This window comes from Chamaea fasciata, unplaced genomic scaffold, assembly GCF_029207755.1.
Source record: "Chamaea fasciata isolate MVZ Bird 193981 ecotype frontalis unplaced genomic scaffold, bChaFas1.0.hap1 SCAF_8, whole genome shotgun sequence".
NCBI classification, from domain to species: Eukaryota; Metazoa; Chordata; class Aves; order Passeriformes; family Sylviidae; genus Chamaea; species Chamaea fasciata.
Window position 1 is genome coordinate 7,518,471 of NW_027094093.1, and position 18,270 is coordinate 7,536,740.

The window sequence follows — 18,270 nt, forward strand, 5'->3', positions numbered from 1 at the left end:
GCGTGGATTAAGGACACATACCAAATCATTTCAGGTCTAATGATATATAGAAATTCATCAAACCTCTGTAAAATTGCTTCAACTTGCTGGCTGTTATCATACAGCATGGGAGAAAATTCACAGCACCCTGCATTTCCCCTCCAAATCAACTGGAGCCAATTCTGGAATGAGAGGACTGGACGAATGGATTCCAGTCAAGTGGAACTGTACAGTCACTGCAGCACCTTAGCACAGCTTCATGGTCTGACTGCTTCACCATTCTTTTCCTGTGTTGTGCCTCAATTATCCCCCTGCTACCTTCATCCTTTAGTTGTCTTTGGGAAATGCAGAGATCTTCTCTCTTATTCTTGGATTTGATTGTCCTGCAGCTGTGGGAGGTACAGGAGCAAAAAGAAGTGAATGAAGCAGAAGGGCACAAAAGAAACTTCTTGTTATGTTGAAGATCATATCACATTGCAGTTTGGATTTTTATGGGAAAAAAATAGATCTACGCCCTGTAGAGCTAAACAAAACCAGAAACAGTTGGGCAGCTGGTGTGGTGGCCAACCTGAGTGCACACACAGCTGAGAGGAGCCTGCACTGTCAGATCAAATCTTGATTACAGTCAGGTTTTTACAGTCTGTGACACTGGAGTCTTGATTCTCACTGCGCTGAGTAACAAGCCTGGCAGATGAATCACTATGAAATGTTTTCTTAGTCAATTGAAACAGAGGTACTCTTGAGATGCTCATGGTACAAATTCTCTTCTGTCTCAACAATGACACGAGAGCCCTCACTGGATCACTCAATTACTGTTATTACAAAATGTACTACAGCAGCACAAGAAGTTTCTTCAGTACAATGTAAGTGGGGCAGGAGAGGATGGGAGAGTACCTGTCAGTCCTATCCTAGCTACAGCAGTCCTGCAGGAGTCTGCACAGTCCTGGGAGCAACTGATCCCTCTCAGTGACAAGACCCTGCTAGTTTGCAGCAGAGCTCAGCAAGAAGGAAGCTTATAAGAATGGAGGACAGCCATATAGCCAGGGTTCTTCTGGGACAGAAAGGATGATTTTTTTCCTAAATTATTTTTCCATGTGGGATTTGTAGGCGTTGAATCCAGGCAGCCAGGGAGCAGTTGCTGGAACAAGAGGGAGCTAGAAGGGGAGACACTGCCAAGAAATGGACAAGAATCACAAGACAATCTGCATACAAATTCATCTTTTCTTTCTTATCCTTCTATATCTATTGCCTCATTTCAAAACATTCTGTTTTAGAAAGTTCATCATTCTGGTTTGTAATCCAATCAATCAGTCTTACAAAGCTTATAAACCCTTTTCAGTGTTCTTGGTGGGACAGCTTAATGAGTTTCATTGTCTTTTACATGAAAGCCCTAGATGTTGTAGTTTAATTCAGTCACTTCAGCTCTGTCTCCCTTTGAGGTACATCATCCAATCTAGCAATTATATAAGTTTTAATGCTGGCAGCCCATGGGAAATTTTTTATGACTAAGAATGGGAGATCAGATATTTTTACTGGCTTGACCACAAAATCCAGACAAGGGGAGGTGCAGACATTTGTGCCGGGCAGACACAAACAGTATCAGTGTAGAAGCAGTGTAACCATGGGACAAATGCAAATCCTGACCCTCCCACCCCAAGTGTGCCTAAAGCCACTCGCCTTGGGCAGGCCACACGAGCTGCTGCACTCAGGGAGGTGCCACGGGACAAGTGGAAAGGTCGGGGAGCAGTTTAAACCATGGGTTCTCCACTTATCTGCAAGGACAGATTCCAGCTGGTCCAAGTATTTACCCTACTGCTCTGCTCCTGTGCAGTGCAACCCACACCTACAGACTCCACTCCTGGTGCATGAAGTACAGGGAAACCTGGAGAGAAAGGGCAAAGTGATGAACCAGAACAGGAAGATACCAAATTGAAACAAGTGATGATGCCTAAAGTTTTAGCTTCCATGTTTCTCAGATTTCTGTGCTGCCCAGGGGTGCAGTTCTGAGCCTCATATTAAGTGTCCATCAGCTCTCTTCACAGAGTAGGTGACAAACAAAACAAATCCTTTTCCTGATGAAGACCAAGGACAACTTTCAGGCCCAAAAGCATAAGCAACAGTGGATTGAAGAAGGAAAACAAGAGGGATGGGACTTCACAACCTGAAGCTGTAATTGGACAATTAAACCCCAATGTGCAAATGGACCAAAACTTATAAAAGTGTGAGACCCCATGACCGGTCATCCATTTTGTGATCATTTTAAGTCCACCTTGGGTGCAGCCCTGGGCAGGCTCTTGTCCTGCCCAAGGTGTACCTTAAAGGCCTTTCAATAAATACCTGCTTTATTCTCTAGCTCTGTCCAGTCTCTGTTTCAGGCCAGCCTTCCAAGGCATCAGTGATGAACCAGGACAGGAAGATAACAAATTGAAACAAGTGATGAAGCAGAACAGGAAAACGTCAAATTGAAACTGAAACCAGGAGACAAAATGCATCAAATTAATTCTGTGTATAGAAGCCTGTGGAGTTTATAGGTTTCCTGGCAGAACCGCACTTGTCTGATTTATGTGGTTTTTGCAGCGGTAGTCTGTGGTGCTCATACATTTTACATGACATAGTTCTACGTAAGTGCTCTCTGGTGTACACTCCTGTTCCTTGGGAATCTTTCCAACCAGACGTAATACATCCTAGATTGAAAGAGCCATGAAAGGTCTTAAGCACCAGAAAAAAGATTCAGATAAAATTTCAGTATAAAAAAAATCTGATTTCACTTATCCCCTAATTTAGAATTTAGAATGCATAATTTTTATACCATTATATATAATATATATAGAATGCTATCATATGTATAATTTTTACAACATTTAGAATGAATTTTTTTTTTGCATTTTAAGCAATAAAACTTAGCCATGAGTCTAAATCAGTAACAAGAATAAAAGTAAGTGGTCCCAACACATACGTTTTAAAACCTTTCCAAAAATTTGCCATACTGCTTCACACCTTTATATTTTAAACACTCCCTTTATGGATTTCAGTTGGTTAATTCTGATCTCATATTCATTTTACAGAACTGTAATTATATGCACTTCAATGGAGTTAAGTCTAGGCCTGCATAACCTAAAATAAATCTGATTAAAACAAAGCCAGTGTCTATTTCCTTTTTATAGCAATACACCTATCTTTTAATCAGTGGTTGAAACAATCAAGCTTGACTAGAGATTATTCTTTCACAAGTATTATGCTTTCTTTAGTACAAAAATAGAATTCAAAAAGAAAATTTGGATAAGAAATTCAATTTGAATCTTCTCTGCATTTTAACCATTCACTCACACTGTTTGTTTTCATGCTGCAGCTCTGATAATTACATACAACCAAACTGCAATTTAAAAGCCTTTAGCAAAGTAAAAGGTAATGTTTATTAACACGACAGAGGAATACATAATAAAAATATGGGCAGCTTAGTAATATATAATCAAAATAATCAGTACAGTAACTATATTTTAATGGTGTACACTGAAGGTTTTCATTCACAGGTGAAGAGCAGTTTACTTCACATTTCCACCAAAATCAAAGTTGCATTATTTCAGGGATGATTTCCACGCCCAGAGCCTTTACTGGCTGTTTCTTTCTTTTTTTCTTGATTTTTATTAATCTTCTTTCACCTTTTTTCTTACTGAATCCTAAAGGTAAAATTAACAAAGTAAGATTAGAAGACATGCAAGATTATCAGAAATCAGAGACAAGGCTTGTTTTAATAACTATTAAAAAAAAACCAAAACAAATTGTCTTACCTCAAGGTCTTCATATGCCTGACCAATGCCAAGTTGTTTTATTGCTGGTCTTTTATACTGCACTTACTGTCCCTCCTTCTCTCTCTAGCTCTGTATCTCTCCTGATTTCCAGTCTCGCTTTTCTGAGACTTGCAACCATTACATTCCATCAGGTCAATCCTTACTACACCAAGAGTGGCAAGAGAATGTTTTGACCCACACAATATTTACCTCTTCCTGATAGCCGGGGGCAGTATCACTTCCCATACCTTTCTTGCAGATCCTCAAACATGACTTTCTGGAGATGAAATTATTCTCATTCCCACCACAGCCACTGTAGCTAAACGGGCGACACCTCCCAGTCGAGTAGTTGTAGAAAAATCTCAATTCTTTGGCTCTGCAAAGCCCTCTGTCCATTGGGGTCATGCACAAAGAAGGGATAGGACCTGGTTCTGGAAATACCAAGAAAAATAAGGTGAGACAACACTGCAGAGTTTCAGTTTTATGTCACTATTATTCGACAAATTATTTTTGCTGGCAAATTTAATTCTGCTCTTCTGAAAATTCAAGACATAAGCATCTTTTTATGATTAAAAAACAAACAAACAAAAAACAACAACGACAAAACCCCACAGTAAAATGTGATTCTGTCTTTGCATTGCCAGCAAAAGCTTACCTGAAAGCTATACCTTTACCTGTGTTGTTAGTGATCAAATTGCCATTTCTGCCACAGGGGAGAGAATGCAGATTCATTTTGAGGCGCTTCAAGTGAAGCATTTGTAGAAAGGTAAAATAAATTAAACGTTAAGCTTGAAAAATTAAGCTTTAAAAGTAGGGTAAGTATTTCTAATAATTAATGGAGCTAATCACTGCTAGACATTCTGAGATCAAGGAGAAGGTAAAAGTACCCAGCATTTCCAATGTAAGATTCAATACCTCAGTGCTGAGTTTGCTGAATGACTAGAGAAAACGTGATGTATGTAGTAGGGTCTGTCAGCAACCATTGAGCAGTTATAATACAATAGCTGGTAACTTGCAGGATAAAAAAGTTCTGAATGTGAAGAATGAATGCACAAATTGATGGAGATGCTGGTGTGTTAATGCCGCTGGTAGGATTTTACCATTCCAAGGAGAGGCTGGTGATTTGTTCCTTCAGGGTCGCTGCAAGTGAGAACCTGAAACACTGGAGGATGAACCTGAGGTTGCCAAAGGACCTGGGCACTGGAACAAGTTCAAGAAGCAAATCCATGCCAGAATCCCCAAACCAGGAGGAACTCCATCACCCATCACCCTAGAGTGACTAATATACAAAGTTGGGAACGGATAAAATTGCTGTGCAGGGTGCAAGAAGCTGAATGGGAGCCATTGTATCATCAGTTATGTGGGACTGAAAAGAGCACCATTTTTTCCTCAGGAAGCAGCAGAACTGAGGGAGCTGGGTGCATAAATGCAAATGTGAAAGCCAGTCAGTTGGAACTCTTGAAGATACAAAGCCACACAGCAGGGGCTCAGTGGAAAAACAAAGTAAAAATTTGAGGAAATTGTTTGGGTTACAGCAAAGATGAAGTGGTCACAAAAGTGGGAAGTAGATGAGTTGCTGAAAGCAAGAAGTTATGCATTAACCTGGGCTATATATAAAAAAAAAGTGCTACATCTTAGATGTCTTACACATGGTACAGCTGCTAAAAAAAAGGTTGATCTGAAATGTACAATAGCTGAACTGGTGTGGTGAAAAAGTATGAAAAATTGCTGGGAAAGGAATAGAATGGTGTGTTAGAAACATCATACTATTAAAAAAAAAATCCTGAAATTCAAAAACCAAGTAATGAGTTGATTTTTTGAGATAGACTAAGTTAGTTCCAAGTTACAAAATGAGAACCTCTTCACTACTTTTCAAAATTGTGGCATTATTGCAAGACTAAGTTTCACTCTGGCTCCAGAGTAGAAGTCCACAATGTGATAAAATCTATATTAAACCTACTGTTTTTTAATAATGAAGATGGTAGTTGAACTAACTAAGGCAATGCTTTTGGTAGTGCTCTGACAACTCTTGAGCCTTGAACTATTTTCATCTCTCTCTAGCTGGAGACAATGTTAGTTTTCAAAGCATATGTTCAGCATAGCTTACCTGTTTTAATCAGCTAATTTCTGAATTTACAAAGAGCAGAGCAGAAAGGCTTGCCAGTGAGGAAAGGGCCAAACAGCACAGGCTTGTTAATTATATCAGAGAATTCAAATATACACTTTGCAATGCAAATTACTTATCTGCCACGTAGAATTCTCCAGTGAGTCCACAGTCCCCTCATGAAGGAGTTCTCACAGTGACCGCAAGAGTTGGGGGAACCATGGAGCCAGCGATGAGGCAAACAAGGACAGTGCACCAGAGGGCGAGCCAGGTCCTATTCAGAATCCCGCTTATATTCTTCCCAAAAATTATGTTATTCCCTGCCTATATCACTGTTAGACGAATGCCCCAAATACAAAACACCGTTCCTTGTTCATCTTCAAAATACCTGCACGTTCTTCACTCACAGAAGGAACCCGCCCACGAAGAAAATCCCTTAATTTTGCCACCTAGAGCCATTTTTTCCCAACAAAACAGTATTTTAAAATAAAAACTAACTAACTTTTAATTTCCTCTCTTCTGAAGATCATAAAAACTACAAACTTATTTGAATGCACTGATCACCAAAAGGCTTGACTTCAGGTAAGCATAAAAGATTTCCTGTGTCGTGCCCAGTGTGTCTATTTACAGGACAATCTGAAAACCTGTAAGGCAGTGTGTAAACAATGTCACTAGAACATTCCAGCAGGTGAGTTGTCTCTGTTCAGTTCCAGTTCCTAGTGCTGCATTTATGGATGTGATGGAACAGGAAGTTGAGCTATTATGCCTATTCTTGAGTTTCTCTCCCAAATGTTTCCATTTTACAACCCCATTTTCCTGAGAGTTGTTGAGAAGCTCTCTTGCTTTTTCTATGAAGAAAAAAAGGAAATGAAAGAAGCAAAAGTCCCACAAGCCGCGAAACCACATAAAAAAGAAGAGGTACACATTGTATGGTTGAAGATTCAATTCCTATAATACAGCCCTTTCTTGAATCCCAGCCCCTCTGAGGTACGATGATAACTTCAGAATCTCTGAAAAATGGACATCCAGATACAGACTCACATTTATCCGAAATAACCCCAACTCTGCATTGCAACAATAATCCTTATCCCTCAGGCTTTGCAGGGGCTGTGTGACAATGGACTGCTAATTAATCACACTGCAAAACAAGTTTGAAATTATCTTGGGAGAAAAGGGAATGCCGTGAGCTCTATTCGTCACCATACACGAGTGTGTGACATTCATGAAGCTTCAGGTTTACTGCCAGATTTTTGGTACCTGCAGACTTCAGCTCTTCATTTCTGGTTGCAGCAAATCAAAAATAAAAGAATCTTCAAGTGGACAAGCTATTACAAAAATAACGAGTCATCTGCACTTGACAGTACTCCACAGGTATAAATTGGTGCAGATCCATTAAAGCAAATAGGACTGTGCCAATTTATATCAGCAAAAGATGACCTGGACTCTGCACTGACAGGACCTGAATTCGTGTGCTACTCCAAATGCGCTGAGCTGAAAATTGGCTTTTGATCCTGTCTCCCACTTCAATCTCACGAACCAAACGTAGGTATAGCACTCACAATTTTCTACCATAGACCACATAAAATGAAAGCTTTGATTCTTAGCCTTGCTTTTTCTTAGTTTGCACAGAATAAAAGTTATTGTAGATGTTTCATCAGAGTGAGACCAGAACAATCTTCCATCTCTGCAGAAAGTTCATTGCTGAGAGTGCTAGAAACTTCATGTCTGTATCCATGGTTTGCTTTAATTGGTCATAGACAGTTTAATCTTCTGAAGATCAAGAACTATGTTGTCAGTCTAATAACCTGATATTGTTATAGAGTTAAACATACTCAAACCACTTCTTTTTCCTTAGAATCAAGATGAAATAGCATGTCAATTGTGAGGTGAGATTGTCTAAGAGACAGCTCCTCGTAATTTCTTTTTTCATGTTTTAATGTAAATTAATTAAATTATATTCAATTTTTAAATCGTCTCTGAAAACAATACATAGCCAGGCCAGTGTACATACAAAATAGATATTACAATGACAGATCAGCCCATGCTTGAGGAGACGGACATCAGCCGCTCAATCCCAAAAAGTTCACCCTGATCCTAATCTCATACGAGAAGTCAATTTCTTGTCCCTCACAGAAGGTGACAGACAGTTACCCTGCACATTTGTGTGACATATCTCTACCTTGGGACTTCACTTTACAGCTGTATCTCTAGAAACAGGAGATAATGTTCTCCATGTCTCTGTGGAGAAATCAGCTCTCAGCTCTGGCCATACCCTTGCCTTCCTCTCTAGGAGGGTTGCACAAAAGCACATGATTTTAGCCCATTCCAGCAGCCTGAAGAGTACAAGAGGATAAACAGAGCAGGAGCAGGAGGCTGCACGAGACAGACAAGTGCAAGACAAAGGTCAAACCATATGGAAGAACCTTTGGGCCTTTAGATTTTTCACTGAATTTCTCTGGTCCTTCCGTGGCTGTGCTTCTCATCCAACCCATTCTGCTACACTGACTCTTTGTTCCATCAGTCTTCAATTCTCTTGCTCTTACCCTCACCCCTCACTCTCAAAGTCTGCTGTGCAGGAAAATGCCCTATTGCTGACACAGTCAAAACCCCTTTCATTTTCTCTGAGAAAACACAGTGAATCATGCTCCTTTCCTGGTACAGGTTAGCTGTTTGGAGTATTCAGGCATCCATACTATGACTAAAAACCTTCAGGGAATTTGCACGCCCTTAATGCCCCTAGACTTATTACCAGACCTGACGTAATTCAAATAGTTTTCAGTAAAAGAAGTTGTCAAAAGCTTTACTGTTTTATGGTAATTCATTTAAATACAGAGTGTATTGATGCTTTGCATGTGGTAAACAAACAACACAACTGCACAGAAACCTACATCAAACCAGCAGTGCAGGTGGATTACAGCGCAGGCAAAAAATAGAATACAACACACATTCATGCCTTATTAGACACTCCGTTCTAAGCAAAGAGCACAGGAATGCCACCTACACACCTATTATCTTACAGAACATATAAAAAGCAAAAAACCTTAGCGAGTCTCTACATCATCACTCAGTCCTCAAAAGTACAAGCAAGTGCAAATGCAAAAAACCAACATAAATACTTGGTGAGAATGCTCAGGCTCTTTCCAACTGTTTGTTTCTTCCTCTTGCACAACTGTGGATCATAAAAATGACATGCCTCAAATTCAATCACCCTGTACAGTCTGAGCAGGCACCAGCCATCTACAGTGGACAGTGTCCAGCTGCTGATATTGTTAAAACCTCAGTAAATGTTCAGAGTCCTACTGCATTGTAACACATAATGCAAAAATACCTTGGAACAACATTTTAAATGAATTCATACCCACTGTGATAATATTCAACCCAAAACTGAGTTTAATATGGTCACAGTGAAAATAGAAACTGTATGGTATTAAATATATTATACTATGCTATATTCTAAAACCCAAATGTCGTTCTTTTTTAATGGGTATAAGGAATTTTAATCACTTGCCTATTTAGATCCTCATAAAAATATTAATTTTGACTGAAAGAACTATGCATCATTGCTTTTGGTCTTTGTATTAATCAGGCCTTTAAGAAGTGCACACTTTTTAAAGAGAGTGATCAATCTTCCACATCCTGATATTTACGAAAGATTTGTAAGTTGTGACATATTTCTTTGCTTTGACTTTCTCTGCTTATTAAATCCTTTAGCAAAGATGAAAACCCATTCTTTAGATTGTGGCATGTCAGAAAACGGGTTGAAATGGAAATTAAATCCATATAAAAGACTGAGAGCTAAGAACTGCAAAAGCTAATTCTTACCAAAAAAAATGGGGAACTGGTTGGGCTCCTCCTTTGGGGAACTACTGTTCGAGGTGTTGGACTTCTCATCTGGAGCAGCTGGCAACAAATTAACTAAAAGAAAAAATAGAGAGTTTGTATGAAACAGTCAAGGATAGGATGTGTAGACACATCCGAGCTCTGACGCTCAGCTGTGACTGGTACCTGCCGGCCCTGCTCAAATCCACTGCTGATGCCAGTTGCCAAGCAACATCTCTCAGGTTGCTGAAATAACTTGGCAATGGGCTTCCTTTTCTTCCTTAATTTCACTGATGTAAAATTGAGATCATACACAGCTTGGTAAGGTTATTTTTATATTACCAGCAGACATTCCAACCCTTGCAATTGTAAGCCTCTTTCAAAATACGTATTGCTGGCAAGAAAGCAGCTCTGAAGCTGTTTTTAATGTGAATGACTTCCCTGTGCTCAGGTATTTCCAGTGACATACATGTCTTCAAATAAATGGGAAAAAACAGTGGACAAACCAAGGAGCATCAAAGGGTTGACTATAAACAACAAAAGCAAATTCTTACCAAAAATCCCAGGAGACTGGCTGGGTTCTTTTGATGGGGAGCTGCTGTTCACAGTGTTGGGATGCTCTCCTGCTGGGGAACTGCTGTTCACAGTGTTGGGATGCTCTTCAGCTGTAACAGTTGGCAATAAATTTGCTAAACCAAAAAAATCAAGGGAAGTGAAAGCCATTAAGAAAAAAACAACCAAAATTGGTGTCAATGATTCGATATCTCAAAACCAAAAACTTTGATCTATTTAGACCATGGAAACAGCCCCTAACCCTCTCTTCTTGGGTGTTCATGCAAATCTACCTGAAGATGTTATTTTAGAGTAAAGTCATGAAAAGTAATTGTCTGCAGCTTTTTGTCCAGAAAGTAAAAGTGGAATCACAGCCCAGGAAGAAATGCTTCAGTGAAAGAAGGGAAAATGCACATATATTTATAATTTAAAAAAAAAAAAAATCTTTCAAAAGCAGCATAGTGAGTCTTTTCTACTTTAAGTGTGAATAAGCTCAAGTTCCCTTTGCCAAAGTGACAGCTTAAGAAACAGTGCTGGAAAAAGGCCCACTACAGACAAGCAAGATAAAAAGGTCTGGAGGCTCCGGATGGGAAAATGCATTTGCCTCATGAATAAAATGAAGCAGTTGGTGAAGGGAGAGGAGTTCTGAAGGTTACTGTATCCTGACGTAGAACAATTCCTTGGAAGGAGCAGGACAAGGAAGCAAATGACTGCTCTGTGGTCAGTCTGACTGGCTTTTGCAGCCTAAGCTGCACAGCCACATCATTCCCAAGGGACAAACAGGTGTTCCACAAATCTCTGGTGAGGAGCTAGCAATGCACAGTAAGTTAAAAATTCGTATATGGGCACCTCTTGTCAGTATCAGACTCGGGTTGAAAGGAGCGTATGCAGACATAAGGGTTAAAAGCAGACACTAGTGTTTTATGGCATTATAAAGCCAAACAGATGGCAGATTTTAGGTTTGCTGTCATGAGAAAAGTAACAAACGTAGGAGTCCTGTAATATTCCTTAAATAGTACCTACCAATTTTTTACTTCATACTTTACATTTGGTATTTTTAATTTAAAAATATGCATAATTATTGTAAATCTCATATCTAAATTATTACCACCCCAGGGCACCCTAAAATTGCCTTTTTTCCCAAGCAAAATCCTTTCAAAACACATCATTTTTTTATACAAGAGTAAAACTAAGAGCGATTAAAACCATCGACTTACAGTTGTCTTGGCAGGTAGTCTGGCACTCCTCCAGACTCCTGAAGTTGTTCTGGTTTCCTAGGCACCCACCATACTTGAATGCTTCACACAACTTTGTCTCTTTGTTGTAGAAGTACCTGGTGAAATAACCTCGGCAGACCCCTGGCTCTTGGGCGTGGAAGCAGAAGTCAGGCTTTCCTAGAAACAATGCTAAATGATGAACAGGGCGGGTGAAGAAAAAAACCTAAAATGCATCCCAAGGCAACGACAGAACTGGAGGGAGTTTACAAAATAAACCTGAGACTTTGGGCTAAAGGCCAACTATAAAATAACTGTTGCTTTATTGTGCTGCTTTTGTTCTATATTTAACACTGCAGTATTACACTGGAACATTATAGGGGTATTTATTGCTCTGTTCAAGCAGCCACTAAATTACATCTTCAAAAATGTCAACTAATGAGGTCCTTTTAAGTTCCAAAACACTGATGTTCTAAGTTGAAAATTAGTTTTAATTGTGATTTAATAGAAGGCCTGAACCTCAGCTGGATCACTTGCACCTAAGTACACATCCTTGTTATTTATGTTTCAGTCAATGTTAATGTGCATTATACACCAAGCAAAATGTTCAAATAGAAGAAAAAATGAAGGAATTTTAAAATAGAACAGAACAAAAAATCTAGCAGTGCAGTTTGTCTAGGGCAGTTTATACTTATAAAAGGATACTGGAAACAGGGAGATGGAGCAGCTGTTCTACAATATTTCAGTTTCAGTTCTGAGTTTGTAATCAGTAACTACAATATCAACCAAGGAAAAGCTACCAAATGAATATTGCATAATCTGACTGAATATCACGGCATGATATCAAATCCTCTGGCAGGGAAGAAAAACACAGAGCCATATGACAATCCCCAAAAGTCAACTCCTCACCATATTCAGTTTTTTCTTAAAATAGTGTGCTTAAAATCATGGTAACAATAGTGAAATATATGTGGAGGAATCATCAGATTCTTGCTAATAGATATTTTGAAATGTGATTCTTGCCTGAGCTGACCTGCCAAGAAAAGTCTATTTAACCATCATATAGGAAAATCCTATCAGGTGTAACATATAGAGGCCTTGCTTAGCTGTGAAAATTGACAAAATATTGAGACTAAAATGGTGTCCAGCCGGCAGTCATTTAAAAAGATGGATATAGAACAATTAGTTTGAAGTTCCTAACATTTTAGAAGCAGATTATCAACTTGCAAAGAACTTAATCCTATTACACCTATTTTAGGTAGGTATATATTGAAATTCATTGCTAGAACAAGATTATTATTATTAAAAGAAATTGATGCAGATATTGAATTTATATAAAAATCACAATAGCTCATAACAAGATTTTTTTCTAAGAATTAATTGGCAATGCATTGCATTTCAGTTTTTATAATACTTCATGAACAGCAAAAACTAATTTACAGAGCTCACACGCAAAATTAAAGCACTAAATTACTCTTGAATAAAGCAACGAAATCAACTGTTTTTAGCATTCCTGAATAGCTTAATTTTGATTCTTCATTACAAATTCCATTCTCTGCCAGTAAGGACAATCCACAGTTCAGGTGTTTCACCTGTCTTACTGTGTAAAGGCAGCACCTGTTGATGTGCACAGATTTAGAAAGCTAAGCTCACACAGAGCAATAAATATGAGAAATATGTGCAGGGCACATTTTTAGCTGAAACAGAAGTGAGACAGAAGAATAGACAGGGAGCACCAAGACTCCCAGAAGTATCTGTTCCATCTGCTAGGAGCTCACAGACAACAGGAACTACAGAAAAAATTCTCTCATCAAACACTGCACAATACTGTGAAATAACACAAAGAGATTATTAGAGAGATATTAACTGAAAAAGGAAGGCAGATAAAAAAAAGGGTATGCAAAGTCGGCTACAGGATTATGGCTGGTTCTTAAAAACAGATGTCCTCAATTTAGAATATTCTTATATTAAAATGGTTCTTGCAAATGAAATTCAGTCCAAATTAGTTGAGCTCCCAGCTAACTTTTATAGCCACTTCTGAAGAGAGAGTTCATGAAGGTAATATAATCTTAACCACACAAACCAGTACTGTACTTCTAAATGCCACATCTCTCTCCAAGGACTCGATATTCAAGACTACATTAGTGGAAACAACAGTACATGTGCAATAATGCTGATGATAGCCATGAGCTGAATTTTACAGGATGTGTTCTGGTTTGTCATTAAAAGCAGGGAACAAGGGTCAGCCCTGAAAGGAAGTAGTGCCAAAATCTGCAGCATCTGTGGAAAATTAACCTTCCACAGTATAATCACCATTTCTTAAATGCATTAAGAATAGAAAAGACAATAAAAAACAGGAAAAGAAAACCATCATCTCGTATGAAAATATTCCAAATACCATTCTGTAAAGATAGGTGGTTTGCTTATAGTCTGTTTCAAAACGTACGTGCAATTATTTGTATTTCTGCAAGTTGCTGAATGCACACCCATTCAGGAGGTCCTGAGAGGAAGGAGGGATGAAGGAGAGTAAGCAGAAAAAAAGAGGAGCTGACTTGTGTAAAAGTGTACTCAGGTCTGTGTTTGTGGAGCTCTGGCTGCCCACAGTGAGCCCCATCGATAAGTACGGGTGAGTCTCCAGTGTGCAAAGGGGAAGGGTAGAGTAAGTCTTCACCAGCTCAGCTCTGAGTGTCAGACTGAAATATCCTTGTCAGGCACATCAGTTTTATCAACAGATCAACAGTGTTTCAGTAAGGCACTCCCAATACTTTAGCACTGGCTATTTTAGATGTCTGGGGTATCAGAAATTTAAAGCTCTGATAAAAGCCTGTCCCTTCAGGAATGGGAAATCTGCTCCCTTGTTTGATTTGCAATTAGGGCACATGCCCTAACCTCTGGCAACTGCTCCACTGACAATGCTTTAAAAGTTCTCCTGCAGAGCAATTTTTCCTGTTTTTCTAAAAATTAAAAGACATTAGTACAAAGCATTTAGCTTGTTCTCAAAATACACAATAAAAGTTCCCCATCGTGGCTAAATTATACCATGCTTGAATGTCTGCAGAGACCCTCTTTTTATTGAAGAAAGAGAAAAGCATCACAATGTATTTATTTCGTGGAGAAGAGATTGCAGATACCATGTTCAGTGACCACAACTGTCCTCAAATTCTTTGATGAAGACAGAAGATTCAGATTAAGAACTCAATTTAATCTGACACTGCTGTTTTTGTTAGAAGATAAATTATGCATTGTTCCAAGCTAACAAAAGAAGATAAGAAATCCTTTATTGTGGCAGAAGAATCTTAGATTATGATGTAAATGTAATTACCTTTCTTAGTTTTTGCTAACGCCATCTTCTGAGAAAATTCTGCAAGATAAATAAAAATAAAAGTATTTAGCAAAAGCAGACATGTTAAGTCATACTTGTGATACCAGTGTGTTTAGCAGTGAGAGTGAACACTGAGAAGCAAGAATACAGCATCTCTTCCTTTTCCTCTTTATTTGGGAAGCAGAACAAAAGCTCGTTGTGGAAAACTGAAGTATCATTTCCTTCGTAAAGGAAGATCTGCTATATTTGAAACTTAACAATATAGGAAATACTGAAATTAAATTATGCTGATATTGAATTGAACAGGGAAATTACTCCTCTTTCTACTGGATCCAGCATCCTGTATCATGCACTCTCACTCCTCAAAAGAGGAGTAATTAGCAGACTAACAACCTGTAGCTATGAGTACTGCTTGTACCTTTGGAGCTGACTGAGGGAGATGGGAAGACTTCCCTCACCTTATCCAATTCCCTTTGCTCTGCCACGCAGAGCCTGAGTGAAGCTTTCCTTATGCAGTTAATGATATTAAAGGCCCTTTGGCCAAGTATCTACAGGTATCCTATGGGAGTGTAGATGAAAACTTTTCATGGTTCTCTCCACGCACAATCTTGCAGCAAGTTGTTACTGTCATTTTTAATGCAGGAGCCTGGGTTTTCTTGTATCAGCTCAAGAAACTGGATATCTTAATTCAAATTCCTTTTTAGATACTGAAAACAAACCACCTTCTCCTTGTAGGAGGTGTACATCTAATCATAGGACTGCGAAGGAGTCCGAGGGCAGAGCAGATCATCCAATGCCTGGGAAAGGCTGACAATATTTCAACAGCTGAGAGAGAGGTGGCCAGCAGCTGCTGGACTCTGCCTTAGTCTACTTATTTGCATTGCTTCATAATTTTTGTTTTGTACTTTACTGCCCTCTTGTATCATAATTGTACCCTAGTTTTCTCTGGAAACCTGCTGATGTTATATTTTCAAAGCAGACCTATTGGGTAGAAATTCTGTCATGGCACATTTTTTCTTCCACCTCTGGGACAATGCAGCTGTTACCCTTTAAAAAGTATTAAAGACATGGCATGCACTTCAGAGTGACATAACATTTCTTTGAACAGATTTCCAGTTTTTCCTATTAGCAGGAGGCTTGGCCCTCAGCATTTAAACCCATGACCTAAACAACGGACACGCACGTCAGGCCATTTCACTAATCTCACTCAGCTGTCCCCCTCAGGGCAAAATCAGCAATCAGATTTTGACATGTGATCTCTACTCTTCTGGCAGAGAAAAGGAAAACTTTATTATGAGTTTATACAGGCCTAGAATCTTTTAATCTTACTACCATGTCAGCAGTGTTTTTGCTTCTGGTTTCAGTCAAAAAGCCAAATCCACATCTGAGCTGATTTGTTTTTTGTAAATGAAGTGTATTTCTTTGTAGATCCACTCTAAATAATAGACATTAGAATTGCCATCATGAGCAGAACCATTTATCAGCAGGTGTTTTACCACAATATCAAGCTTAAGTAGTCTAAAATTTATATTCACTGCCTTGAAAATTAAGGTCTCTCTGCTAGTGATGACACTTGTGGTTATTCTCATATCCAGTAAACAACGGAGCCTATAGGCAAATTCCTCTTAGGAATAGTTTTCATTCCCTGAAGTTGTGAGTTGTGGGCCCAAGAAGCAAAGAATACAGCTGATTTCTAGGAAGCTTGATTCAGAAGTAATCATCTTGAATCTGAAACTTGTCTTGGAGAGCCTTAGAGTGGCCAGTCTGCCGCTGGGCTCTCTGAACTCTTGTACTGACATCAGTCAGTTCTGTCTGGTTGCTCATTGATTCCAAACTGTTAACAAGTTAAACTGGTAATTCACTCATGCTGGCTCATTTATTCTTGTATCTGTGCTAAATATTGAAAATCAAAAACTTTGACTAATCGTATTATTTCTTCTGAATTTCTACATAGATAGCTGCCCTTGAGCTTATTTTTATCAATATTTTAACAATATTTTATCAATCATTCTTCAAAGAGATAATTTAGTATTTCAGATTTTCCTTTATTTTTAAGCACTTTGGTGTCACTCATACTCTCTCTTCAGACTCATCTCTATAGTCACTAAGTAGTGATCTGCAGTAATAAATAGTGGACATGTAAGTAAGATGAATACAACTATATACTATAAGACTGCACAGAGTTAGATTTAAGAAAAATTCACAGAATTAGTCAAGGTTTTGCTTAATTATGATAGCAAAAGGGATTAATTAAAGAGTTTGCTTTATGCCTGATGGTCTGCAGTACACTTTACATAACACATTTTATCTGCTGTTACTCATTCAGCGAATACAGAGATCATGAGCCTTTGTTTCTCCTCTTCCTCCAAGCAGATCCAGCTCTTGGAGAGTCTAGGATCACTGTTATTCATACAGAGAAAAGTGTTTGTGGGCTGAGTACCAAGATGTAGACACTAAGCCAGTTCTCATTTTAAATAATTTTCGGTTTTATGCTATAGAGTTACACCAAATATACGCCAGTACAGGATTTGGTCTAGAAGATCTGTTCCAGATCCAACATGTGTGCTAGAATAAAGTAACTCTGGGTCCCTTCCAACTCAGCTTATTCTGTGATTCTGCAAAAATAGCAACATCGGATTGAAGAAAAAAATGTGATAAAACTTCACTCATGACACCTGATTATGACTTTTGGACACTTTATTCCAAATTCTGCATCTGTCAATGCATTCTTTTCTCTTTTATCCCTCTGTTTTAGCCTTTAAATTGAAATTGAGGACAAACACTCCAAATTTCTTGTGACAGGAAGTGTCAAGTTTTGGATGAGATACTGGCAGGTGCAGTCGTGCAAATAACGGCACTGCAAGCATAGTTATGATGCTGTGGGTCCTGCTGAACCCCCAAACCAAATACTAACTGGAAACCACAAAAAGCCAGCCTGGTGTAAAACAAGGAAGAGCTTATTCACATCCTAGACTCCAGGTCTTTCTGACACTGAATGCTATTCAAGGAAACAATAACTTTCAATTTTTTATCTTGAAAGATTCTGCTCTTTACACTTGATGGAGTCATAGCTAGAAACAGATTAATCATCTGTAATGAATTCCTTCTTTGTTTGATTTTCTGCCCAGAAATGAGATCTGCTCCCATATAATAGTCTGTAAGGAAGATTTTAAAACCTGTGACTTGAATTCTATATTACTTTTGTATTCTTTTATTAAACCCAGGTATGATGAATCAAAGACAAAAACAGCATAGTCTGGAGAAGGAACGGTGTTGTAAATATTCTTACCAATTGATAAAATAAAAAAACCCCCACTTGGTTTAGACACTCTGAAAGCACTAAAGAACATCTTCGCTACCCATCAGCTTAGCGCAGCCTCAAAATCAATTTCACTTCAGAACTCATTCAAAACAGGGCTCTAGCTAGAAAATAAGATTCCCTTCACTGGCGTCACAGGTACACTACTAAACCTACCTATCCTTCCAAATCTT

The 18,270-nt window shown here is 38.6% G+C and overlaps 1 protein-coding gene and 1 long non-coding RNA gene across 18 annotated transcripts in view; both read right to left on the reverse strand.

Annotated features, from left to right (window-relative positions):
- Nucleotides 1–115: 115 nt before the first annotated feature.
- On the reverse strand, nt 116–1,849 carry LOC136293136 (uncharacterized). The gene is made up of 3 exons (XR_010722093.1): nt 1,788–1,849; nt 874–1,148; nt 116–368 (listed from the first exon to the last, which is right to left on the reverse strand). It is a non-coding gene; the product is annotated as an uncharacterized lncRNA (long non-coding RNA).
- Nucleotides 1,850–3,378: 1,529 nt separating this feature from the next.
- TFPI (tissue factor pathway inhibitor) overlaps nt 3,379–18,270 on the reverse strand; it is a 207,362-nt gene continuing 192,470 nt past the window's right edge. For 11 of the 17 annotated variants that reach the window (XM_066189534.1, XM_066189531.1, XM_066189528.1 and 8 more), the window contains 7 exons: nt 14,779–14,817; nt 11,460–11,648; nt 10,245–10,379; nt 9,694–9,786; nt 3,978–4,198; nt 3,768–3,889; nt 3,569–3,656 (listed from right to left, as the gene is read on the reverse strand). In XM_066189534.1, coding sequence (XP_066045631.1) covers nt 3,806–3,889; nt 3,978–4,198; nt 9,694–9,786; nt 10,245–10,379; nt 11,460–11,648; nt 14,779–14,817 — 761 coding nt within the window. In that variant the 3' untranslated portion in view covers nt 3,569–3,656; nt 3,768–3,805. Of the gene's footprint in view, nt 3,657–3,767; nt 3,890–3,977; nt 4,199–7,828; nt 9,041–9,693; nt 9,787–10,244; nt 10,380–11,459; nt 11,649–14,778; nt 14,818–18,270 lie in introns of those variants that run through there. The other 6 variants (XM_066189522.1, XM_066189524.1, XM_066189523.1 and 3 more) reach the window with 6 other exon arrangements.